Here is a 27,239-nt window from a genome sequence, read left to right on the forward strand (position 1 = left end):
ATCCATGACTGAGGAAAATCTAGAGAAGTGCTCTAAGCAGAACATGACTTAGGATCAAGCTGGGCTGAATATTCCCCTCTTTTGTGGAACCACTTGTCCACAATAATGGGGGGGGGCATATTAAGCAACTTTAAGATGGGGTTGGGGAGAGAGAGGCAGGTGAATGTTAAGATATTTTCAGACCTGTTTTTAAACATGAGATGGCTGAGGGGTTATCAGCTGAAGTGGTGACAAGTGTTTTTTGTTACAAGAGAAAAGGCGGAGATTTTTGAAAGCTAAGATTAAATATTACTTAACATTTGCTCCATCCCCTGAAGTCAGAGAAAAATAGTACTTCAGCCCTGGATCGGTATGGAAGAAGTTCTTAAACTGAGGCCTACCAGAATCTTTCACATCTGCCTAACCATGTCTAGTTTGCCCGTGTGTGTGGAAAGAGAGAGAGAGAGAGAGAGAGAGAGAGAGAGAGAGAGAGAGAGAGAGAGAGAAAGAGATCTCTCTCTCTAGATTTTAGTATGCTAGAATTGATCAGAAAAGTTGGTATGAAGATATAGACAATACAGGATCCCATATTGTATTTCAAAAAGTATAAGAACATAAGACTGGCAATCCTGGATCAGATCAAAGGCCCACCTTGTCACATCATGTTTCTGGCAGTGGAAAGTCAGGTCCCTCTGGGAAGCCCACAAGCAGGTTACAGGGACAGTCAGTGCTAGTTTGGGGGTAAGCCAATTCCATGCACATGTAGCCCATTTCCAGGGTTGTGCTAGGACTTCATGACTTAAATGATGAAGCTTGGTACTGGGACATCGCCTGATGAGCTTGTTTCAAACAAGACTAAGACGCAATTTCTCATGGCACTGATCAGGTGTGGGCACAATACCCTTGAACTGAATTTGAACCAGTGCGAGTTATCTGAGGATCTGTCTGTCACAAAGCCAAGGAGACCCGGTTCTATGAAGTTCAATCGCAGCAAGGCTTCTAACGTCCTGAGGCAACAATCTATAAATCATTCACTTTGGTGGGCTAGCCCCATTCAAGTTCACAACAGAAGGCTGCTGGAGGATGGCTGTAAAATCCTTGAAAATCCCCAGCAGCATCTCTGCATAAAACTGAACTTTCAGTCTGGATTCTTGTGGGGAACCTACTGCTAACCTCTTGCCACGGTAAAAATTGACTACGCTTCCCTACTGCTTGCTTTCTTGTTCTTAGCAAGTTTCTGATCCATGACAGAATTTTACCAACCCTTGCTTTTAAGATTATATGGTTTTCTTAAGAACCTCTTGTGAAACACTTTACTGGAAAATCTAATGAAAATATGCCTAAGCAGTTGTTATTAAATACTAGCATGAATTTGCACGTTAAGAGTGGGACTTTGTTTCTTCCACCACAGACATGTTGATACAATTCACTCTAATAGGATGTTGAAATTAATTACACCGTGATTCAGTGTTATCAAGGGCTTATCTAAACAATCGGGTGTAGTACATTACTACTACTCTGGCTTGCAGACATTTTACCTCCAGGAAAACCTTTCTATATCAGTCTGCTTTCAGAGAACCATGTGAACTGCAGACGATTCTGGGGGTTCCCTTTAGAGAGAGAGAGCTGGCCAGGCCAATTCATGAGCTGAGTGTGTCCCCTAGAACAGTATCTGTCAATCTTTTCAGACCTGGGACCCACCTTTAACCCCAACAAACAATTGCAGATCCATCTGTGTCTATGTCTACATCTATCTCTCACTCCACATATTTCTATGGTGGTAGAGTTGCTCTGTGGTTTAACCCACAACGCCACCTGCCACAGAGCCTAGGGCTTGCTGATCAGAAGGTCGGCGGTTCAAATCCCCGAGATGGGGTGGGCTCCTGTTGCTCGGTCCCAGCTCCTGCCAACCTAGCAGTTTGAAAGCATGTCAAGTGCAAGTAGATAAATAGGTACCGCTGTGGTGGGAAGGTAAACAAGAGTTTCTGTGTGCTGCTCTGGTTCACCAGAAGCGGCTTAATCATGCTGGCCACATGACCTGGAAGCTGTACGCCGGCTCCCTTGGCCAATAAAGTGAGATGAACGCCGCAACCCTAGAGTCGTCCGCGACTGGACCTAATGGTCAGGGGTTCCTTTACCTTTACCTTTAGAGTTGCTCTGCTTTTGTGCTGTTCTACTTTAGATCAGGCTATGACCCAATGGCAGGTCTTGACCCACCAGCTGAAGACCACTACCCTGAAACACACCCAACATTATCAGGTGGCTGCTCATTTCATGGGGCAACACTGGTGCACAAGCTGATTGTCAGAAAGGCTTGGCCACCATGTCTGGTCTCCTCACTGAAGAACCTCTGCTAAGCTTTCATAGAGTTTAAAGAGAGAGAAAAATCACTTGCTTTGGACCAGTGCTCTTCCTCTGACCAAGCATCCCAGAACTGCTCTGAATGAGAGACAGGCTAGGAGAACTTTTGTCAGTTTTAATTCTCAGCTATCAAAAGAAGGCAAGTCAACATATTTTTTAAAAAATATATTATATAACATATGGGGACATGCTCTGCAGCATATGCCTCAATGGAGAAACAAAAATCTAAGATATAAAATATCATGCTTGAAGGGTAGAAAAGAAGAGTAGAGCTGACACATAGAGCCGGCCCAGGATATTTTGGTGTCTGAGGTGAAGGTATCTTTCTTCAGTACTGGCAAAGGAACAGTGCTCTCCTCTGCACCTGAAGGCAGCAGGCTAATCTAGGGGGCTAATTTAGGCTGGCTTATGGTGTAGGCAGGTCCTGTGGCAAATACAGTTCTGTCCTCTAACTTCCGCACTGCCACTCCCTGATCTCCAAAATGTGCTGTCTGAGGCAGCTGCCTAACGCTACCTAGTAGTAGGTCTGGTCCCGGGTGGGCCTGAGAGATGATTCGATCCTCTAAGCCTTCTCACCTGTAATTTCGTCCAAGCTCTCTGTGGTGATGTGATCGTTCTGGTTCACCCACTCGCCGTTGCACTTGAAGTAAATCTGGGTGGCAGGGTTGGCTCTGCAGATCAGTTCCACTGGCTTGTTCTTCACAATGTAGGCATCTTGTGGCTCCAGTAGGAAATGGGGAAGGGACTCTGCAGGGGCTGATGGGAAGGAATCTGGAAGCACCTCTCCATACTCAATCCCTGCAATGAAAGAGGAGAAATTTAGCTCCACGTGCTTCAAGCAGCAATGCAGACCTCATAACCCGACATCAGTTCTTGGCTTTGAAAGAACGGTGTCTGATGGACAACAACCTGAATTTCATAACTTTTTGACTCCTTGTCAGTTGCAGCTTCCTTTATTCTTACCCCCACTTCGTAACTTAATATATTTGCATAGTCATTGGCCCAATTCAGATATATATACCGTGGTTTGAAAGCAAGGACTGTAGTCACTACCGTTTCCTGGTTTAGGATTCTTGCATTAAGGACTCAAGGGATAAGAAAGGGAGGATAGAGAGTGCAAACACAACTATTGTTCTCAGTGCAATGCTGCATGGTTTATTGGGTCAAGAATATCATATTTGAACCAGGTCATTGTCACTTCCTTTCTCTAGGGCAGTGTTTCCCAACCGGTGTTCCGCGGCACACTAGTGTGCCGTGAGACACCGGCTGGTGTGCCGTGGGAGGAAGGCGGGCGAGTCGGGCGGTGAGAGGCGGCGGCGGCGGCGAGGATCCGCGTCGAGCCGGGGGCGGCTCCGCGGTGGTGGTGCCGAGCGGCGGGGCAGCGCGTGCAAAAGGGAGGAGCGCGAGACAGCGGAGGAGGAGGAGGCCGGCATGTCCGGGCAGCAGCAGCAACAACAGCAGCAGCAACTCCCGCCGCCGCCCCCTCCTCCGCCCGCTATCGCCGCCGCCGCCTCAGCTGCCCTCGCTCTGCTGCCTCCTCCCACCCCGGCAAGGGGGAGGGAAAAAACTTTCGCTTTTGTGCGTCCCTCCCGGCGTGACGCTGCGCGCTGACGTCACGGGGCGGGGCTTTAATGGTGGTGTGCCGCGAGATTTTTTTCCGGCTAACAGGTGTGCCGTTGCCCAAAAACGTTTGGGAAACACTGCTCTAGGGACACCAATCCTTAACAGAGATGCAAGCAAGGAAGCATACTTCTTAGTGGGACAATTCCTACAGAACCATCAGAGTGTACTATTTGAAGACCCATTTACATATGCTTGCTCATAACTAAATCCCATGGACTTCAATATAGGTTACTCATGGGCAAGTCATGAAAGCTACTATAACACTGTGGGAAAGAGATAGAATCTGGAAGTCTCTGGTTCTGCCATGGACCATATAGATGGCTTCAGACAAGACACTATTGCTCAGCCACCTTCCTCCTCCAATCAACAGTATGAGGATACCACCTTGCAGGATTAATGAGATATAAAGTATTTGGATGTCCTAAAGCACAGGTGGACAATCCAGAGCTATGGGGGTCAACTTTATTTTAGGTAGCCCCGATGCCCTTCTGTATCTGCCCTGGTAACTAGTTAAAGAACAGAAAACATAAATGATGTAGAGTTATGAGTGAGCAGTGATAGTGCAAAGTTTGCTGATGACACCAATCTGTTTAGGGTGGTAAGAACAAAAACAGGTTGTGAAGTGCTCCAAAACGATCTCTCAGAACTGCATAAACGTGCATTAAAATGGCAACTACTATTCAGCAGAAGCACAGTGTGCACTAGGGCAAAATTAAAATAAAACCCTAATGTCATATATATGTTTATGGGATATGAACTTGTGGTGCCTGACCAGGAAAGGGAGCAGATCGATGGCTTGATTGAAATGTCGACCCATCGCTGGCATGCGGCCCGTGTCAGATTACCCCTGAGAGAACGAGATCTTCAACAAAAGAAAAAGTTGCCTGCCCCTTTCCTAAAGCATCATACAGATGCTAAACATATTACTGCCAAGTGGAGGTAGGATTGCATCCTTCATGTGTTACAGCAACATAGCAGGGATCTTGACTGCACTCCAGTCACTTAGCAATACAGTGAGAGTTGCATGATAAAACTGGAGCCAGACTGGCAAGCCCTGGGAGACAGAGGACACCCAGGTCTGGGCGCTTCGCTCCTGGCTTTGAGCCCTGAGGAGATATATGTACTCAGACTCTTGGGAAAGGGCAGCTGCATACACAGAAGAGAGTATGTAGGGGGAGATACATAACGTGTTTTCTGTTGGGGGAAAGACTCCAGGGGATATTCCTCTGAGATGGGCAGCCCTGAAGGATGAAGAGTGGGGAAAAGCCTCTTAAGTATAGAATATAGGACAGAATATAAGTAATAAGCATTTCATATTCAGAGAACATTCTCCACTAGCCTGTAGCAATTTTGAAAGGGATTACAACACAGATCGACCCTGCCTGCCAACTGCACCATATTTCTCTCTCTCTCTCTCTCTCTCTCTCTCTCTCTCTCTCTCTCTCTCTCACACACACACACACACACACACAGGAGGCACTGTGTGCTGCTATTAAACCCTCTGAGTACTGGCAGAGCTAAGGCAAGCATGGTGTTCCTATGATGTTTCATGATTCAAGCATGAATCATAGAATCATAGAATCATAGAGTTGGAAGAGACCACAAGGGCCATCGAGTCCAACCCCCTGCCAAGCAGGAAACACCATCAGAGCACTCCTGACATATGGTTGTCAAGCCTCTGCTTAAAGACCTCCAAAGTAGGAGACTCCACCACACTCCTTGGCAGCAAATTCCACTGTCGAACAGCTCTTACTGTCAGGAAGTTCTTCCTAATGTTTAGGTGGAATCTTCTTTCTTGTAGTTTGGATCCATTGCTCCGTGTCCGCTTCTCCGGAGCAGCAGAAAACAACCTTTCTCCCTCCTCTATGTGACATCCTTTTATATATTTGAACATGGCTATCATATCACCCCTTAACCTCCTCTTCTCCAGGCTAAACATGCCCAGCTCCCTTAGCCGTTCCTCATAAGGCATCGTTTCCAGGCCTTTGACCATTTTGGTTGCCCTCCTCTGGACACGTTCCAGTTTGTCAGTGTCCTTCTTGAATTGTGGTGCCCAGAACTGGACACAGTACTCCAGGTGTGGTCTGACCAGAGCAGAATACAGTGGCACTATTACTTCCCTTGATCTAGATGCTATACTCCTATTGATGCAGCCCAGAATTGCATTGGCTTTTTTAGCTGCCGCGTCACACTGTTGGCTCATGTCAAGTTTGTGGTCAACCAAGACTCCTAGATCCTTTTCACATGTACTGCTCTCAAGCCAGGTGTCACCCATCTTGTATTTGTGCCTCTCATTTTTTTTGCCCAAGTGCAATACTTTGTGTCCAGCCTGCTTGGCACTCCCATGCTTTGTGTCCAGCCTGCTTGGCACTCCCAAGGGTCTTCCTTTGCAACGAAGCAAAAATATAGGCAGTCTTGGGGATGAGCTTCCAAGTTACAAAGAAGAAATGAGGTCTTGGATAATATATTGCCTTCAGCTGCTGGGTCATGCCACACAATTGAGCTGCACAATCATTCTCTCTCTCTCTCTCTCTCTCTCTCTCTCTCTCTCTCTCTCTCTCTCTCTCCCACACACACCTTTTTAAAAGGGGGGTTTATTATTAAGTAAAGAAAGAATTAAGTAAAGAAAGAAGAGAAAGTCAGAAAGGCAAGAATGGAAGAAAGAGAGCAGGAGAGAAGGAGAAGGAAGATGGGCATATATTGTAATAGCTGAAAAGTGGATCCCATGGTACAGATTGAACTTGTGAGATTGGACTAAAGGGAAATGCATTGTGAGTAGGGTTGCCATATTTTGAAGAGCAAAAAAGAGGACACATTTGCCAATTTCTGCTTTTAACTATGGATCTCTATGACGACTCTTGTTTTACACACCCATGAAAAGGAGGACCTGCCCTGGGAAAGAGGACACATGGCAACCCTACAACCCAAATGAAGTACCAGCCAATCTTGAGATTGCCTACAAGTCACCAGGGCCTGCCATTTTGAGTCCTTTAGAAAACAAACCCCGAAGGGAAATAGGCCCAAGGAAGCCAGATGCCAGAGATGTATCCTGAGGGGGGGGGGGGAATCAGCCTGTGAAAATACACACACACAAACAAACACACACACATGGCTGGCCATTTAAAATCCATTTAGGAAAATTGACTTTCCATTTCCATTTTAACACAGCACTAGGGAAAGCAGTAGGACATTTGTCATAATCCATTAACTGCTCTTTTGGAAACAACGAATTAAACTCCAGGCTAATCTCTCGTTCTCTCTCATGCTCCCTGGTTTCTTTGCTGCTGCTGCTGCCAGGCATCCCCTTCCTAATTTCATTTGCAGGTCTGTAATTTTCTCAGCACCCGACCAATTGCACAGGGATGCAGAGTGTAATTAGGGCACACAATGTCCTCCTGGCGAGCCCTTGTGAGCCTTTGCACAGCTGCAGCCCAAAGCAGTTCGCTGGGTACCCAGGAGCATCCCAGAGCGGAACGGAGGAGGCAGGAAGTTGCAGGGCAGGCAAGATGATGGTTTTGTGATGAATGGGCCTTTCTGGAGCTAAAATTGAAAAAGGCTCAAGTCCAAGATGATCATTTGGAATAAAATGCCCTGCAGTGTAGGTCCCATAGCTTAAAGACAGCAGAGTGGTGATTACAGATTGTTCTCTCTGACCGCCTGTTGTTTGAGCTTTGAATAAAAACCATTCACACACACAAACAAAAACAAAAACCACCCCCAAAACAGAAGAGAATGCCCTTAGCAGAGGAAATAACTAGCATTCAAGTTTGACAAAAGCCAGGATCATCAGAATTCTCTGGTCCAATGATAACAAGCATTTGGAGATGGGGAAGACATGTTAAGTTGTGAAGGTTTTGTTATAAATAAGGTGCCCCCCCAAAAAAAAAATGCTTGTGAATATTCTGGCTCAAAGCAGCCTGTACTGCCATATCTCAAATATTTCCCAAGATATCATTTTGTTTAGTCATTTAGTCATGACCGACTCTTCGTGAGCCCATGGACTAGAGCACGCCAGGCTCTGCAACCACAACTATCTAATAGCTGTATTTGGCAATTCGGCCTCAGACAATAAAATGGAACCAGATGGTGACGCAAATCCCAGGGTCTGGTCTGAAGGCATGGGAGTCTACCACCTTGCTGAAGCTAAGCAGGTCCAGGTCTGGTTAGGTCCTGGATGGGAGCCACATGTACACCACCTTGGGGACCATGGTGGATGAAAGGCAGGATATAACTGTGATAAAATACAATAATAAATAAACGTCCTCTGGCCCAGGGGAAAAGAGGAAAAAGTGGTTGTGGTCATCAAAGCAAGGGAACTCCATAAGTGACTCTTGGCATATGTGGTTTCAGACATGCCACAGGACCTATCAGGAAGTGGTGGTTGTGGGAAAAAGTCTCAGGGCCAACCCCAGAGATTGGTAACATACCTAAGCCTATGCGCCATCTCCCTGACTGCACCACGGAAACACAGATAAGGCCCATAAATATTGATTGCTCTCCACTCTGCCTCTCCTTCATCTGCCTGAGGAAAAAGGCATTTATGCTCTATGCCTGAGCTGCAGGCTGTTTTTATGACTTTGTTTTACAGCTATAATGCCACGATCATTTATAAAGCAGGTTTGTATATAAAGAATGTAAACATTAGAAATCCATTAGTCTCTTAAAGTGCGTCTGGCAAAGTTCTTCTCCCCCAAGTCACTCCTCTCCCTCCGCCCCTTTGGTAATCTCCACGTCCTCTCTCAGGCTGGGCTGAGGGGAATTTCAAAAGATTACAAGTACTTAAAGATATATTATCCCTGGCCAGGGTTGTAACACAGGCCTGAAGCTACCAATTAAGTTTTCTCGTTGCTGTTTGCTTGTGCTGATGTGTTTCTGTTGTTGGAGTTTTTATGTTGTTGCTGGCATGTGTGTGCGCGCGCGTGCACATAGCATCCAATTTAAAGCCCAGGATAGAGGACTAACCACACAGCCCTTTGCAAAGGAAAAATGCCAGCACCTCTGCCATGGAAGAGACATCTGGAAGGAGAGCACAATTCATCTTCCAGCTCCTGACATTCCTTCATTGTCAGCCTCTAACTCAGGGCACCTGAGCTCATGCTGAAAGATGCCCCTCAGCTAAAGGGATGTCCCTTATTCCTGAACATGACAGCTCCATCGGACATAATGGATGCCCCGTATTTCAGAAGCGCCTTGCTCAATACATGGCACTTCGCAGAGCAAACTCTTTGCTGCTTTTCTCAGTGTTAGCTGCTGTATTGGTCCCAGAGAACAAGGCTCACAGAGCCTGGAATGTCAGGATGTCTCAGGATGGTGCTGGGGGCCGCTGTCGAAAACAGCAGCAACACCTTCCCACCCCATGTTAACATCTGGGTTACTCAATGCATGTTGCAACATCGTTGTGCTATAAATTTCCCTGAGTCTGTATCAGACAGTCAATGAAGAGCAGACAACGCTTGCAGCAGTGCAGTGTCATGACCCTAGATGTTATGGGGCTGAGGAGAAGGAACCGCAGGGCTGCACCTCCACAACTTCTGTAATCTCTAGTTCTTGCCTGAGGTGGCACGTTTTACTTACAGGGTTCAAAATGTTTGCACAAAACTTTGGAGTTGCAATGAATTCACACTTTGTGCCCTCCAGATATTGTGGAACTAAGAATCTCAACAGCCCCAGCAAACCAGGACCAGTGGACAGGGATGATGGAAGTGATCGCCTGGGTGAGGTTGACTTAGATGCTCAGATTGTGGGAGGGGAAGAGGGGAAGATGGATACTGCACTGCTAGACAGATGAAGTTTGAAAGAGAAGAATCCTACATTTACTACTATTTATAAAACATATAAGGTTAAGCTTTTATTACAACAGGGTGCTACAGAACTGTAAGAACACAGAGCAAGTCAGACACTCCTCACCTTTGCACTAACTAATGTTTAAAATGCAAGGTCTGGAATCATAAAAAGGAGTGCATTTAATTAATCTGGGTTTCTTGCAGCTTCATAGCACCTCACTATTTTGGGACACTCGATCTGCCAATGCCATTATGAATGTCCACAGGACAACACCTCAGGTTGGTATGCAGCACTCCAAAGCCTACTTTCCCCCAGCAAAATAGTTTAACAATACTGGGTAACTGCCCACACTCTCTGTTTTATAGGTATAATAATGATAGGCTTAATCTGCATTGGCACTGACAAGGTAATTTTTTAAAATGTATACAAACTCAACTACTCTAGAATTCTGGATGTCTGAATTGTTTTTTTATTAGGGAGCAATCACTTCTCCACTAGGCAGAGCAGCATGAAAGGCTTAAAAATTAACCAAGAAGTTCCTTCTATAGACAATGGATGTTTCACTCTAGGCTTCTCTTTGGCTAATCAGCTTTTCTAAATGTCAGTAATTACTATGAATTCTTTCACTGGCTAAGGAAATCAGCCCTGCTCACTGGAAGGACAGATCGTGAAGCTGAGGATCCAGTACTTTGGCCACCTCATGAGAAGAGAAGACTCTCTGGAAAAGACCCTGATGTTGGGAAAGATGGAGGGCACAAGGAGAAGGGGACCAAAGAGAACGAGATGGTTGGACAGTGTTCTCGAAGCTACCAGCATGAGTTTCACCAAACTGTGGGAGGCAGTAGGAGACAGGAGTGCCTGGCGTGCTCTGGTCCATGGGGTCACGAGGAGTCGGACACAACTAAACGACTAAACAACAGCAACACACTGAAAGGAAGGAGCAAGCTGGTGTCTCACAAACAAATGAGCAGAACAGTGCCTCCATATTTTGCCATATATATTGGGTTCTACAAGGGCTAAATGCTTCTGAAAGAAAGAAAGAAAGAAAGAAAGAAAGAAAGAAAGAAAGAAAGAAAGAAAGAAAGAAAACGTAATCTAGAGACTATAGTTTATGGTGTTTGTGTGGGCTGTTCCTTCTTGCACCTATTCCTTGATACTCATGAATACTCTCCTGAGACCTGTGGAAGAGAGGAGGCCCATTTGCAAACAAGAGTTTATTCACATAGCTACCAGGGGGAAAATGTAGAATTTTCCTTAAATACTTTTATCTCCAAGCCCTGACGTCTTCAAAATGTGACAGCTTCCTGCATGTTGATGCTACCCCACAAAAGGACTAAAACTAGCACACACTGCCATGTAATATGGCTGCAGAAAGTCACTTGGAATAGCCTGCTCACTTGTTTCGCCTAGCAGGAAAAGAAAAAAAGAAGTAGGTGACAGACTACTCCACTTTTGCACAAGGCAATAAGAACAGCCTCCTGCGGGGGTATGTCAAACGCTCACTATTAATCTAAAGGAAATCAAGGCCATTTTCTTTAGCCAACTAGACACTTGCTGCCTCTTTGCTGATTATAATTAAGGCTATCTGGTCATCAGAAGTTGGGGTTCTGTGCTCTCTTTCTTTTTCGAATGGAGAAAATCACAGATGAGTCAGAGCTTAATTTGGAGAAAATTGTGGGCTTGTGGGTTCATTCCCAATTATGGTTTTCCTTCCCCCTTGGTGATCTGGATCCTTCTCTTAACATTTCTATCTGTCCAAAACTCCCTTTGGACCACAGGAAGCAGTGGCGTAGCGTGGGGGGTGCCAGGGGTGCCGGCCGCACCGGGCGCAACATCTGGGGGGGCGTGCTCGCTGCCTCCGGAGTCGCCGAAGAGCCTCGGGCGCAGGCTGTAGCGGAGCCGCATGTCTCGCAGAACCGACGAGCTGTGCGCGCGTCCGGGCTGAAGGCGCCCGGCAGGCAGCGGCTCTCAGCGCTCGCCGCGGAGGACGCGCCAGGCAGCCCCTCCTCACAGCCCCGCCTCCGCCGCTGCTGCTGCAGCTGCTGGGCCGTTGCATTTTCCTCGCCTCTCTGCCCCCCCTCCTCCTCCGGGCAAGCGGCGTCGTTTGGGCGGCAGCGCCAGCGGCAACTCACAGGTTAGGGGTTAGGGGGGGCGCAAATTACTTGCCTTGCCCCGGGTTAGGGGGCGCAAATTACTTGCGTTGCCCCGGGTGCTGACAACTCACGCTACGCCGCTGACAGGAAGGGAGAGCAAGCTCCTAAATAGGGATTGATAAGAATCTAGAATGGTTCCCCAGAAAGCATGGCATGGCCTCTTAGGGTAAGGTATCATTTCTGCTCTGGGATGAGCACCAGACTTCTAAAGTGAGAACATAAAAGAGGATCAGACTCACTTATGGAGGACAAGGCTATCAATGTCTACTGAACATGGCATTTAGGTTCCACTCCACTGTTGGAAATCATATGCCTATGTTACACTAGTTGCTGGAACTCACAAGTGTGGAGAGCGGCGTTGCACTGAGGTTGTGCTTTGGGGCTTCCTATAGGTATCTGTGAGAATGGGAGGCTGTACCAAATGGGTCTTTGGGCTCTTCTCATGTGCCAATGCTATTAGCCCTTCACGCCCTTGCTCAGTTCAAAGTAAAGCTATTAAAAATCACTGCCAAACAGGGCAGTCAGCTCCCCAGGCTTTTTCGTTTAAAAAGATGCCCCTGTTAAAACAAAATAATAATTGGCTGCTGCTCAGGACCTTAAGCTGGCCAAAGGTTATCGAGGAGGCAGCAATGGTTGCCTTTTTTCTTCAAACAAACCAAACCAAACAACTAAAACACTAAATACTGCCTGGTCCAATAATGCTGTGTAAAACAGATGAAGCGCTAGATGGATAATAGAGCTGACAACGGGGGCAAGGGGGAAAAATTGCCTCTGCCTTGCAGGTTGTGCAAGCTGGTGTTCAAGTGAATCACGGGCGGGGGGGGGGGGGAGAAAGAGATGTTGGGCTAGAGAACGAAGGATGTTTTTTGGGGGGAGAGGTGGGGGGAAGTTACACGCAGAGCACATTTATCATAAGTAATCAAAACAGTCTTTCAGACCCCTCGTTCCCAACCCTTGCTCATTCCAGCCTGACCACCCACCGCATGGGAAACCTCTAGCATTTTCTCTACTCAGCTGATGCTCTCAGTGGGGGAAAACCCCATTTATTATTTTGGAGTTGGGGGGGAGGGTTGCAACGCACACAAAACAGCCTCTTTCTCTTTCACACAAGTTGCATTGTAGGCAAAGGGATTGATGGCCTTGGCTTTTCTTCATGGGGGTGGGGGGAGGAAAAGCAAGAAGCAATCTCTGTTAAGGGGGCCTTGCATGAAGGAAAAAATAAAACAAAATCCAGTATCAAACAAAAGCTGATGGTGCGGGGTTTTTTTTGGGGGGGGGGGAGCAGTTGTCACAGTGGGCGACCCCTTATGAAGAGATGGAATCCGTCTCTCCCACCAACAGCAGATAGTTTATGGGTCCCATTCAACAACCTGTTATTTTCAGCTGGTTTAGCAGGGAACATACCATTGCCCCATGCCTTTTAAAATAGCATGGAGGAGGAGAAGAGAGATTGTCAGAAGGAGTGGGGGGAAGGATGGCAAAACAGAAACAAAACAAAAAGCAGGGCAGGTGCAGGGCACCCAGACCACACCTGCACAGCTTGCAACCTAACAAGTCAAAGTGAGCCTATTAGTCACGTTTGCCCATAACCCTACAAAGCCCTTGCCTGCTACCTGCTGGGAACTACAAAAGCAGGGATGTGGTCAAGTTCCTAGTCCGGCACAAGGCATAGCTCGGCACAAGGTTGTGAGTTGGGTAGGCCTGTTCTGAAAATACTTCAGAAGCTGCATAGAGCAGAATCCGCAGTGCAGTGTTGGAGGAAGCGCAGTTCTGGGAGAATAAAAACACGTCCTTACCTCTATCAGGGCAATCCTGTGTTCTCAGGCTTAACTTTATGTTTTGTTTATTTAAATTATAAGTCGCTTTGCCTCTAAACATTTTATTTTTTTCCTGTTTCATAAAATGTATACACTACTTGATTGTAAAAAAAAATCCTCAAAGCAGGGGAATCACAGCCATACTTTGAAACACGTGAAAGCTAAAATACTAAAACACATTAAAATTACCTTAACATTCTAAGCATCTGGAGACAGTTGGTAGAGCATGAGACTCTTATTCTTTGGGTCTTGGGTTTGAGTCCCATGTTGGGCAAAAGATTCCTGCATTGCAGGGGGTTGGTCTAGACCAGGCATCCCCAACCTTTGTGCCTCCAGATGTTTTGGACTACAATTCCCATCATCCCTGATCACTGGTCTATTTAGCTAGGGATCATGGGAGTTGTAGGCCAAAACATCTGGAGGGCCGCAGGTTGGGGATGCCTGGTCTAGATCAGTGTTTCCCGAAAGAGGGGGTTTTGCCCTGCCGGACCTAAAATTGTACTATGAGGCAGCAGCTTTTTGCTGGCTGAAAGAATGGATGCTCCTCGAGAACACGGACATCTTGGATCTGGAAGGTTTTAATAATGCTTTTGGTTGGCATGCATATCTTTGGTATGATAAAGTTAACAGTGCCTTTAAAAATCATATTGTTAGAAAAGCATTGTTTAATGTTTGGATAAGATATAAAGATCTATTGGAAAATAAAACCCCTAGATGGGTGTCACCAGTGGAGGCTAAAGCAGTGAAGAAACTCAATATGGAGGTCGGATGGCCGAAGTATTGGGAAATTTTAGAACAGGATGGAGATAAGTTCAAACTACAAAGTCAGGAGAAATTGAAGCATAAAGTAGAAAATTGGTTCCAATATCGTCAAATAATGGAATTTTTTAAACAGGACAGGAAAATCGGTTTCCAGGTGGAAAAATCAAAATTAGAAACCGAACTGTTAGAACCCAATACTAAGAATTTATCTAGAATGTACAACTTGCTGTTGAAATGGAACACACAGGATGAAACAGTTAAATCGGCTATGATTAAGTGGGCTCAGGATGTTGGACATAACATTATGTCAGCTGACTGGGAATGGTTATGGAACACCGGTATTAAATTTACGGCATGTAATGCCTTAAAGGAAAACATCATGAAAATGGTATACAGGTGGTACATGACCCCAGTCAAGCTGGCAAAAATCTATCATTTGCCCGATAATAAATGTTGGAAGTGTAAAGAGACTGAAGGTACCTTTTATCACCTTTGGTGGACATGCCCGAAGATTAAGGCCTTCTGGGAAATGATCTACAATGAAATGAAAAAGGTACTTAAATGTACCTTTCCTAAAAAACCAGAGGCCTTTCTCTTGGGCATTGTCGGCCAATTGGTGACAAAGAAAGATAGAATTTTTTTTATGTATGCCACAACAGCAGCAAGAATACTCATCGCAAAGTATTGGAAGACACAAGATTTACCCACTGTGGAAGAATGGCAGATGAAAGTGATGGACTATATGATACTGGCCGAGATGACAGGCAGAATCCGTGACCAACGAAAAGAGACGGTGGAAGAAGAGTGGAAAAAATTTAAAAGCTATCTTAAGGACTACTATAAACTTAATGAATGCTAAAATGTTGTGGTTTCCAGAAGCAAAAGGGTACAGGGATACAAGGCTAGACTATAAAAGAGGACTAAGATGATAGAGATTGGAAAGTAACAATTGGGAGTTGCTAGTTGAATTATGGACATTGGGGTGCAGAGAGGGGGGGTATGGGGAAGTCCAAGAAAAGAGGTTTATGAAAATATGTTTGAAATTATACGTGTATGTTTGTCATTTTTAGTGTTTGTTTGTTTTTCTTAAAAATGTTGTAAAATCAATAAAAATTTTATAAAAAAAAAAAAATAGATCAGTGTTTCCCAAACTTGGGTCTCCAGCTGTGTTTGGATTAGAACTCCCATCATCCCTAGCTAGCAGGACCAGAGGTCAGAGACGATGGGAACTGTAGTCCAAAAAACCCAGTTTGGGAAACACTGGTCTAGATGGACCTTGGGATATCTTCCAACTCTACAATTCTAAGTTTCTATGGGAAGGCTTGTCTAAACAATAATGTTTTTAGCAGGCACCAAAGAGAGTACTGTGAAGGTGGCCTGCTTGATCTCAATAGGCAGGGGGTTCCAAAGTGTAGGTGCTAGCACACAATGAGACACAGAGCAGGTAGTCTGTGTCACCTGTAGAAGTGCCAATTCCACCAACGTTTATAGTGGACGCATGTGGGTTAAAGCAATCTCATAGGTAAGCTGCTTCCAAGTTGTTGAGGGCTTTATATGCTAATAGTAACACCTTTAATTTGACCCAGTAGCCAGGCGGCAACCAGTGTAGTTCTCTGAGCACAGGTGCTGCATGCTGGCAAGGCTTCACTCCTGTTAGCAATTGTACTGCAGCATTCTTGTGTTCCTACTGGACCTCCTTCCCTCCCCGGGCCACACTACAGTGGTACATCGGGTTGAGTACTTAATTCGTTCTGGAGGTCCGTACTTAACCTGAAACTGTTCTTAACCTGAAGCACCACTTTAGCTAATGGGGCCTCCTCCTCCTGCTGTGCCACCGCCGCGCGATTTCTGTTCTCATCCTGAAGCAAAGTTCTTAACCTGAGGTACTATTTCTGGGTTAGCAAAGTCTGTAACCTGAAGCGTATGTAACCTGAAGCGTCTGTAACCCGAGGTACCACTGTACTCACTTGCCCTGCTTCAAACCTGTAGTATTTCTGCCTGCCTGGAATGTGTCTTTGAATTCTGACAATGCCTCCTGCTTGCCTGGATGAAACTTAGAGAGAAGAGTGCATGAGTCTTTATAGTCACCTTTATAGAGACTAAAGGTGACATTTATATTTGTTGCTCACCCCTTTTAGCCTCTAGCCCCACCCAGCCCTCAGAAAGTTGCCCCCAGGTAGCTCTGCTGGCAGCGCTCATCCATTTGCTGGAGAGATAAATGGACTTCCCTAGCAAGAGAACAACTTATAGGGTTAGCTAATGAACGCTAAATGCCGAATAGCGGGCTAAGCAGAAACGAAAGCACCGTGTTTGAACAACCTCTGACTCGAAGCAAATGCAGAGTTTAGAAGGAAAAACAAGTGGCACCAGGTTCCTACCCTATTTGAACTCGGTGGGATTTCCCTACTTAAATCCCGAGTGCAAAAACACAGCAGATCTATTTCTCAGCAACTGTCAGAAAAAAGACCCCTACACCACAGCCATGGGCCCCCTCTTCTCATTGTGCCGAAATAAAGCAACACCATGTGCTAGGGTTAATAACTTGAGTTTCCAAGATAATAAACCGTTCCGCTGAGTCAAAAGAAATTGTTCCCTCTCCTTGTCTTCCTTCAGGACTAGAACAATGACTGCCTAACATGACTAGGGCTTAATAATGTATGGGACTTAATAATGCACGACTCGGCAGACACCCTGCGATCGCGCTATTGAGCTCGTTTTCAGGCATCACCAGAAAGTGGATTCATGTGGCTTCCTATCTCCCAACTTTGAAAAGCCGCGGAAAAAGGGATAAGTCTTTTTTTTTTTTTAACCTTTGCTTGAATTTTTGGCATCATTTCTTTGCAGATTAATAATGGGGTTAGGAGGGGAGAGGTGATAAAATAAGAATAAAAAAGAACAGAAAGTTATATTCTTCTTCCCCAACTCACCAAATCTTTCCACACTGGCTCGCTCTCATCACACACACAGCTATTGAGCGAAAGCTAAACGATGACAAAGGCCCTCTGTAGCTGTGAAGTGCTGATTGTTTTGCCCTACACTGTGTTTTTGCATGGCTAGCATCCATGGGTCAGGGCCTCCATCCCCCTTTCGCCTGGCCCTATTCAGCACACGGGACAATTCCCTCAGCAAGGGGTGTCATAGAAAAGAAAAGAGAGAGATAGAGAAAGCGGGGCATCTCCTTCAGGGCTGCTCTGAGGGGTGGAGAAAGGAAATGAAAGAGAGAGAGAGAGAGAGAGTGCAACAGATGAGAAGCAGGGAGCCAGTAGTGAGGGAAGGAGAAAGTAGCTCAATACATGACACGTATCAAAAGACAACACAGCTCAGAGCTTTCTTCTACTTCTGGTGATTTGGGAGCTTTCTCTGTGATGACAAGCCCCTTCTTGCCTCACTAACATGTTCAGCGACCAGCTCTAAAGGACAAAAAGTGCAACACTCCCTTCCGCCAGATTACCTCCTCTGCACACTCCCATGCTTTCTCCTCTTTGCAATGGTTTCGACTTCACCATCACCCTGGTGCCATGAGCTTTCCAGGATGGGATGGAGAAACGCAACGCCGCCAGACACAATGCACTGCAAAACCAATACCAGACTGAGATGGAGCAAGAAGCAGGCTTGAGAAATAGTCCTGTCTCCGGTCTTCCCAGAATCAGTTTCTTAAGGTACCTACCCTTTGCGAAAGAAAGAAACTGGGAGTGAAGGAAGGCTAACAAGTGCTTTTGCCCAGAACTGGGCAATGAGCTTTGCGTATTATGCAAACTGGGCACATTCATTGTTGCGCTGCCTACCAGTTGCTTTGTGTCTGCCCTTGGCAACCACCTCAAAAAGTTGGAGAAGGGTTCAGAGGAAGCATCTCATTCACCTGCCTAGTGGCTCCTGCCAGGATCTGCTTAGGCATTCTTCTCTGACAACAGTGAAGTGTTTGGGGGAGAGATGCAGCCAGACGATGTGTCCCATTGTCTCTGATGCGGTTGCTCCTGTATCACATGGGTATATACCCAATTAATGGGCAACTAGCAGTTACATGCCTGTGTGCTCAGAAGCAGGAGCAGGCTTGTTTTGACAGGGCACAACACAGCTTTCACATTTTTGCTCCTATCTCCAAATCTGCAAGAGCTTTTATTTTAAGTGCATACTGAGACTCTGGGCCAGATAGCGTCCCAGATAGGCGGTACAACGCAAGCAAAATGTGGTGATTTGGGTCACATGGCAACCCTAGACATAGACAAGCATGAGCCCCCTTTCAGCAGATAACAAAGCAGTTAGTAATATAGTCACATAACAAGGAAGTTCGACTTAATTTTTTTGTAGCGGTCAAGTCCACTGTAGAGTTTACTTCTCCTTGACTTGGTCCCCTCTAAGCAGCATGTTATGGAGCTAGTCACTTCTGTGCCATCACTCTCTCAGCAGTTTGTGAAAGATGCCCTAGGTTTCCAGTAATACCTAGGGCTCTCAAGACAATATAAATCTCAGAGAAAGATTGCCGCTCAGTGGGAGAGCATCTGCTTTGCTTGCAGAGGGACCCAGCTTTGGTGCTCAGCATCTCTAGGCACAGCTGGAAGACACTCCTGAATAAAATTCTGGGAGGTTGCTGCCAGGTACTGTAGACCAGCCTTTCCGAAACTTGGGTCTCCAGCTGTCTTTGGACTACAACTCCCATCATACCTAGCTGGCGGGACAAGTGGTCATGGATGATGGGAATTGTAGTCCAAAGAAACAGCTGGAGACCCAAGTTTGGGAAACCTTGGTTTAGATTATACTGAGCCAGATGGCCTGACTGCATATAAGGCAAACCCCTTTGTTCCTATGATCAAGCTGTCATAAATGGGAGGCCGTGTCCTACATTCTTTTTCTGTTAGCACTTTTCTTTTTGTTACAGCATCTTGCTAACGAAGGATAGCTACAGAAGACAATGCTGCTAGGTCAGAAGACCATTCCTTAGCAGGATGGGCAGGACAGAAAGGGAACTAAAAGAAGGGAAAGCCACTCTTCCTCCTCCCCACCCCACCCTCTTCCAGAGAGTCGCTTTTTTTTCTCAGACTTGAAGCAGGAAAATGGTTAGTGCACAGCATATTTGATGGGATGCATTATTACACATTTTAATCTGATGTTCTTGATCCGGATTATTCCACAACATCTGTTTCCCAGTGACTTATTTGCAGATGTCTGCAGCTAGCTCTCTCGACTTGTAAAAGACGGAAGACGTAGAATGTAACAATGGGATAGAATGGATTTTTTTTAAAAAAAAGAAGAACCCAACAACAACAACACTGTTTAAAAATAAAGGCACCGACGTAAAGTATTTCTCCTCACTCAAATCCTTGGCCTATCTGTGGTACTATATTTATAGTAACTGTCACCTAGCCACAAGCCATACACGGTATCTGCAGAAGAGGCATTAAAAATCCCCTCTCCTGCAATTGTTTCCCATCAGAATGTCAGAGCATTAGTAACCAAAAGACTGGGAGTATTAGTAAGCATTAGAGACCAAGATGGGTGCTGGGGAGAATAAACAACATTCACTCCTCCATTCCTATGTACACAGCTTACATATACAAAGCACCCACAGGTCACATCCGTACCATACATTTAAACACACATTTAGAGCACTAGGCTTTGCTCAAAGAATCCTGAGAACCACAGCCTATTCCTCACAGAGCTATAGTTCCCAACACCCTTAACAGTTCCCATATTTTCTGGCATGGGGGGCGGAGAGCCAAGTGCTTTAAACATGTGTTTAAATGTGCTGGAAATGTATTGTGTGGATGTGACCACAGAGAGAGCTGGGGTTCTGAGAATGCACCTAGCAGTCAAGGTAGGATGGAATTGCAGATTATAAACACACACACGCCATTTTCACTGGCAAGTGTCCCTGTTCTCTCCATAAAATTCTGTTCAATTTACCCCATGTTCAGGTGCCATTATGATTTGCATTTGCTCACTCCTTTCAGTGGCAGCAGAAACATTCACCAGAATGCTGCTTTTTACAAAGGGGAAGGATTGGCAGAGTAGCTCCTTATTCCATCTAGCAGGCTTCCTGCTAAGGCCTTACATGCACCAAACTCATAAGTTTGGGTTTCTGTGCCATGTTGTGGTCAGGGATGGTGCTACACATCATTCCCTCTATACCAGCAACTCGAAACCTGCTCAGTTATTATAAAGGCACAGGCAACAGGGGAGCCCAACTGAGCTGGTACTCTGGGGTAATATCTAAAGTGACATAATTTCAGGCTTGGGGGATCTCACCATGTTGACGTTACAGGGAAATGGTGTGGAAAGCAGAAGCTGGAGCTGGGCATTCCAACTGGAACTTGAAACCAGCAAGTAGAAACTGCCATTTGGCCCAATAACAGGAGTGTGAGACCTATTGCTCCCTGGGCATGCTATGTGTGAATGCAACTGATGTTTGAAAACATGTGTCCCAAGGAGGTGCATTGCATCCAAGAGCCAGGGTTGGCTGCAGCTTCCTGCCATGCCTGCTGCTGTAAATCTATGTGAATTGGCCCCATAAGCATCATCCTGGGGTTGGCAGGCACCTCAGAAGGCATTTCCCCCCACAGTTCATGCTGAAGGAAAGTCTGCAGCACAACTCTCACCTGTTCCCCTACGCTTCCTCTAGAAGAAACATATAAACAAGCTCATTTGTGGATTATTGCCTGCTGCCATACGTTTCACAGCTCGAGCAAATTATAGTGGGGAAACCACCCATTTCATGTCCCCTGCCTTCTCCGAGCTAAGCCATTGTCTCCGAGGGAGACAGAGACAGATAGAGCCTTCCTTACGACATCGCCTGGTGTTGCCACCACCATCATAACACAAAGAGACACTTTGCTGTGGAAAATAAAGGCACACTGTTCAATGGGACTTGGGTTACAGGTCCAGATTAGCAGCATGGACTCAATACCAAAAGGGAGGCCGCAGGGAGTCAAAGGAAGGAGGAACTGGAGTCTTTTGTATGCATATTTTGGGATGTTGCTCCAGACAACAGAGCCAAGGAATCCCATCAGGACCAGACCACACCCACAGCTCTGCCAGTGTTCTCCAGGCTCCAGTTTTCCCCCATGGAGTCGCACACAACAAAACCGTGTGGTGGGAAGCGCATGTGTATTGCTAAAGCAAACTGTGCCATATCGAAAAATGGAATTTCCAAGAGCATAAAAGCACAGGCTTGTCATGCAAAATTTCCAAGGGCATCCTGCTTCCACACTGGGATAACGTACACCTGTTTCTTCATGCCAGCATGAACTCTGTCTGCTGACTACTCTGTCTGCTATTGCTTTGTGGAGGCTAGGGATTGAGGATAAATTTTATGCATTCAAAGCCAAAGCCAAATCTATCAATCTGCAGGTTTCTGAAGCAATATGTAAACTGAAAATGGCTGTTCTTTGAACTTCACACTGATCTGAATTTAGCAACCGCTTTGGGTTTCTTTTTCTTTCTTTCTTTCTTTTTTATAGGGATGCAGTGTATAACTTTTATGAAATAGATAATAGTTAAAGACACAGTGTTTACCAAAAAGAATATATCAGAGGAAAGTATGCACAAAAACCAAACTGCATGCAAAAATGTGTTTATTAGGCGAAAGTTACGCTAAAATGCTGAGGAATTTTCATGATGATTTTAAAACAAGCAAATAAACGAACGACTGCAAATTGCTGCAAAATGTAGAGAACTGAATTTATGACTACCTTTCCCCATTTTTTCCACTCCATATTACCTGCCATAGCTTTCCTTTCTTTGGGGGGTTTCAAATGTGTGTTTTTTCTCCGACATTTGAAATTGCACAGAGGGAGAAAACCCAAGCGGGTGATTTGGAGCCTGGGAATAGCAGGGCACCTGTTTCCTCACCTCCCTTGCTAGAAGCGGCTTTTTCCTCTTCGACAATGGCCATTTAGCTACCAGTAGATGCATTTGTGCAGTGTGGGATTCAGAAACCGAATACAAACCAAAGTGATCCTAACTATGGTTGCCACACGCCGAAGGGAGAGGAACAGCCTGGTGCCTTTAATAGAAGCTTGACGTGCCGGAATTAGTAAGTGCAGCTTTTTTTTCTTCATGGCACAAACCTGCTGTTTGTTGCAGTTACTAAAGCAGGAAGCTGAGAAGTCCCCTGCTTTGACATATTTGCTTTTGGTGCTGCCCACTCCACCCAGCGCTGGAAATCCAGAGTGCAAGTTCCCAGCCTCCATGCGGAGCAAGGCTGATGTTGCCTACAGGTCTGATTTTAGGACCCCCTCTCTGCATTAAAGCCCCCTGCCTCCCATCATCTTCAGATTGTGTTAGAAACAGTAGCTAATTAATGCAGGCATCCCCATTCATCCCTCACCTTCCTCACAGGGGTGTTTTGAGGCTTAATTAATGTTTGTTCAGTGCTTTGAAATCCTCAGATGAAAGGCCTTATAGAATTGCAAAGTGGTGTTGTTAGACTCTGCTAACCCGCAATGTTCCCTGCCCCGTAGGCAACACCTATTATGATGCCATCCTGCTGAGACATGGCAGCGTGAAGTGGCTCCTGGGAAATTTTCTGAAGCTGAGCCCACAGCTGCTGGGAGATTTTATTTTTCAAACACACACAGAGTGGAGAGAGAGAACGCATGTGTGTATACACATGCCAATAGGCAGCATATATAAAATGTTTATGGACCTTTCCCTTGTTTATTGGTATAAGTTGTTGTTTTTTAATCGTATCCATACTTTGGAAACCCTGAATGCAAAACTGAGCTGTGTGAAGCTGCCTGCACGCCATACAATGGGAGTGTTTGAGAGAGAGAGAATGTGTGCGCGCAAAAGCAAGGAGGCAATGTGTGTGGCATTTGGAAGATAAAGAAATTATTTCTTTAAGAAGAAATTGGAACTTTTAGGATAGGATGGCAGCTCTACAAACATTTTAAGAGACAGGGTGCCTCAAGAATGTTGCACACTTATTCACATCCCCTGCCCCACTAAAGGGGCAACTTGGCTTGGTTGTAAACTAAAGGGTGGAAATCAAAACTCAGCATGATGGCATTCTTTTTTGTGCTTTTTGGCTGGGCACGGCCTCATCCAACTTTGACCACTGCCGGGCTGCGTCTTTCAGCTTCTATCTTTCTCATGCTGTTGCCTTAAGGGTGACTGCGAACTGTATCTATGTAACTCAAACTCAGAAGATACAGGCAGAGATTTATGTGCTTCTCAAAAGCAACTTGCCAGGAGGCCTTGAGCTGCTGTTGTTGAAACTGAAAGAGGAGAATTGGTCAAGGAATTGAGCTTTGAGAGTTGCAAGCAGACCACTACCTTGCATAGACTTGCAAAGCCCCATGCGTCAGTGTTGCCCAAAGTTGCAAAATCTCAACAAAAAATTTTTTTTGACCTCTTTTTAAAGGAATTTCACCAAAATATACACTTCCGACTTGGGTTGCCATACATCCAGATTTTCCTGGACATTTCAGCATTTTCACCCAGACACTGTTTCTGACCAAATCCTAGGAATGTCCGGAAAATTCTGGATGTATGCCAACCCTACCTGCCATCACGTCTGATTCCTGCAACAACTGTGTACTTCACAGTGTCATCTGTAAGGAAACCTCAATGTATAAGCTTTGGGTGACTGGGTCACCCAGTTGTGCGCGCGCCATGATTGCACAGAGCTGCTGCATGCAATCAGGGCCCTTCACATAGCTGCCTTTTTACAGACTACTGCAGAGGAGCAGTTGTGACATTGGGGGGTGAGGCAGTCAGCCCTGCTCCTGTCCTACACATGAGTAACACGTACCTCAGGCTCGAGAGACTTGAAGCCAGAAAGTGTTTGCAGTTATTGGTAGCATAAACGTGAGCTGAGCATGCTTTAACATCAATCTCTATAAGTTGCATCCTGGCAGAATAAAGGAGGCGCTTACAAAAGTTTATTGCATTTGCAACTCTCCTGTGCCTCATTAGATTTCGTATTATTATACATCCATGATAATGCTTTGTTTGTTTGTTTGCTTTTAATTACTTTGCCCTTCGTGATTTGCACCAACGCATACATTTAAATGGACAAGAATAAACGCTTTTGGTCAAATGTTGTAACGCACGCTTATTGACCTACTTTTTCATGCACCTCTGGGCGAGAGTCAACTCAGTTTACTCAGAGTAGACCCATTGAAATTAGTGGACTCAACTTAAGTCATGTCCATTAATTTCACCGTGTCTCTTCTGAATAAAACTTAAGTTGAATACCACCTTCTGTTTCTGCTTCGTGGTTGGGTCACACATAGAATTTTTGCCTGCAAAAGGTATCCTTGCCTGGCTAGGCTCTGAACTATGCTCTCTGTAGCCTTCAGGGTTCTGTCAGCGTTAGGGTGTGGTTTGGCAAGAATCCTTTTGCTACATGGTCTGGCGCCACTGAAGTGTTGCTAGCAGCGGAGCTCATGGAGCTATTCTTAGTTCTCACAGCCAGGGAGTATAAATAATGAGGGGAAGGTTTATTGATCTTCAGAAGAGCTTTGAGTGTCAAGAGGAACTTGAAGTGTAACTAAGAGTTTCAGTCCCTGATTGGAAAGAGAGTAGACAAGGAGGAGGAGGAGGAATGGGAGTGGCAAGCACTGAGATCCCATCAAGATACTATGCAGGTGTCATGAGGCTTGAAATGCAGGAGAGGAAGCGCCATAGCAAAGTTAAACTCCACAGATGTGCCTCTTCATGCAAAGTATAACTGTTTTGCATTGGACTGAATTTCCTTAGATTCTGACCCAACTGACAGGAGATGTGTGAATACAGCCCCTGAATGGTCCCAAATACTTTTGTTGCACTCTGTGGCAACAACAACAAAACCCTCCAGACTTTTCGCAGTTAGGAAAGTGACAGGGAAATGCATTTTTTAAAAAATGGGATAAATGACCGATTAACAGGCAAAAGTACAACCTCTACACAAGCAAACCGAGATGAGCGCTCATTTTCGTATAACCTCCCTGCAAACAAATCAGAACAAATGCTCCCTAAAAACCAGATATCGTACAGCCTCTGCATAAGCAAAACAGGACGAGTGCTCGATAAACATGGCATCTGGAGGAGGTGCCAAGTGGTGTGATGTCATCAGACATTGCCCAGCCCTGCTTCATTGGCTGCCACTTGCAGGTGGATGGAAAATGCTAATGCAGTGACATCATGTAATGTACCTGTTTCAAGCATGCATCAGGAGGGTTCACACAGAGTCATCTATGCACTGAAAAGAGCACAGGGCAGGGCTGCACTATCTAGTATTGCCCACCACGGTTTGCAGTAACTCTGCTCTCTGCTGCATGGCTGCTCCTGGGTTAAACCCTCCTAATGTGAGGAAGTGGGGCTATAACATTAACACAGCGTTAAGGTATTTAAAGGCAAAAATGCACTCTTTTGTTAAAGGTGCCACTGGCCCAGAGGAGGAGCTGCTAACAACCTTGGTGCTGTAGAAGTAATGGCTTACTTCTGGGTAAATTCAGAGAAGCCTCTTCTATTTTCAAAAGCAAATGCAGGCATCAGGGGAAACCTGAAATCAAAGAACTGGCGTTTTACAACTAACTTTAAGAAGATTTTTTTTTATTAAAAAAATGCAAAGTATAATATGCATATTTAGTAGAGCAGGTACAGTGTAGTGGTTAAGATGACTGGGGACTGACATGTACCTGCTTCAGTCTTACCTCAGCCACAAACTGACCAACTGGTAAGCCTCTCAACTCTCTGGGGATAGTACTAGCATACTATAGGATGCAGGTGGTGCTGTGGTCTAAACCACTGAGCCTCTTGGGCTTGCCGATCAGAAGGTCACCAGTTCGAATCCCTGCAATGGGGGTGAGCTCCTGTTGCTCTGTCTTGAAAGCATGCCAGTGCAAGTAGATAAATAGGTACCATTGCAGTGGGAAGGTAAATGGCGTTTCCGTGTCCTCTGGTTTCCATCACCATGTTCCATTGCGCCAGAAGCGGTTTAGTTATGCTACATGACATGGAAAGCTGTCTGTGGACAAATGCCAGCTCCCTTGGCCTGAAAGTGAGATGAGCACCAAAACCCAATAGTCGCCTTTGACTGGTCTTAACCGTCCAGGGGTCTTTTACCTTTTTTATTTTTAACCTTAGCACTAGCATACCATGCAAGGCTTTAGTAAGGACATCTGAGAAAATGGATATAAGTGCTTTGAACACATGACAAGTGCTATAAAAAATAGATTTTTTTAAAAAAGTGCTATAAATATGCTAGTGAACAATGAATCATTTCTTGAAGTAGGATGCTGGAATATTTACTTCCTCGATTCTGCAAGTTCACTTTTTGCAAGAAATGTGCATGACAGCACACCCAGTTGCCAGTTTTAATTTTAACAGCATTTAATATGCACAACCGAGGAGTGAAACAATACCTATTTAAACAATAGGCGCAGAAATGTTATGTTAAGAGACTCGCCGCGGTAGACTGTGAAAATACATAATGAAACAGAGTAAGCCAGAGTTGGCTGTGAAAATACACAAAGTAAACATTCTCAAACCAATGAATCCCACTCACATTTCCTATTCATTCAGTTTTAAACAATGCGGTAATATGTTCCTTGCAGAGGATTAATTACGTTACCTGTCATACATTTCCCTGATTTTCTATAGCCCTTTCCCTTTATGTTTGCCTTTGCAAGCTGATGTAATTGGCGTTTACTGGTAAAAGTAAAAAGTTAGAACTTCTCTTGTTGTTGTTATGGAAGAGGGATATTAGTGTATATATTTTAGTGCTGGCAATTTTCCTCTTCGAAATAAACACCTAGCAGATCTTGGAAATAGAAGGCAG

The 27,239-nt window shown here is 45.3% G+C and overlaps 1 protein-coding gene and 1 long non-coding RNA gene across 4 annotated transcripts in view; both read right to left on the reverse strand.

Moving 5' to 3' along the window:
- Positions 1 to 27,239, reverse strand: part of LOC310706885 — a 525,877-nt gene that overhangs the window by 90,208 nt on the left and 408,430 nt on the right. The gene's annotated exons all lie outside the window — the stretch shown is intronic.
- The window catches only part of UNC5B (unc-5 netrin receptor B), a 170,832-nt gene that overhangs the window by 49,112 nt on the left and 94,481 nt on the right, over positions 1 to 27,239 (reverse strand). For both annotated transcript variants that reach the window (XM_083503040.1, XM_083503041.1), the window contains exon 2: positions 2,917 to 3,138. In XM_083503040.1, coding sequence (XP_083359166.1) covers positions 2,917 to 3,138 — 222 coding nt within the window. The remainder of the gene's footprint in view (positions 1 to 2,916; positions 3,139 to 27,239) is intronic.

Source organism: Podarcis liolepis, assembly GCF_965112155.1.
Source record: "Podarcis liolepis genome assembly, chromosome: 5".
Lineage (NCBI taxonomy): Eukaryota > Metazoa > Chordata > Lepidosauria > Squamata > Lacertidae > Podarcis > Podarcis liolepis.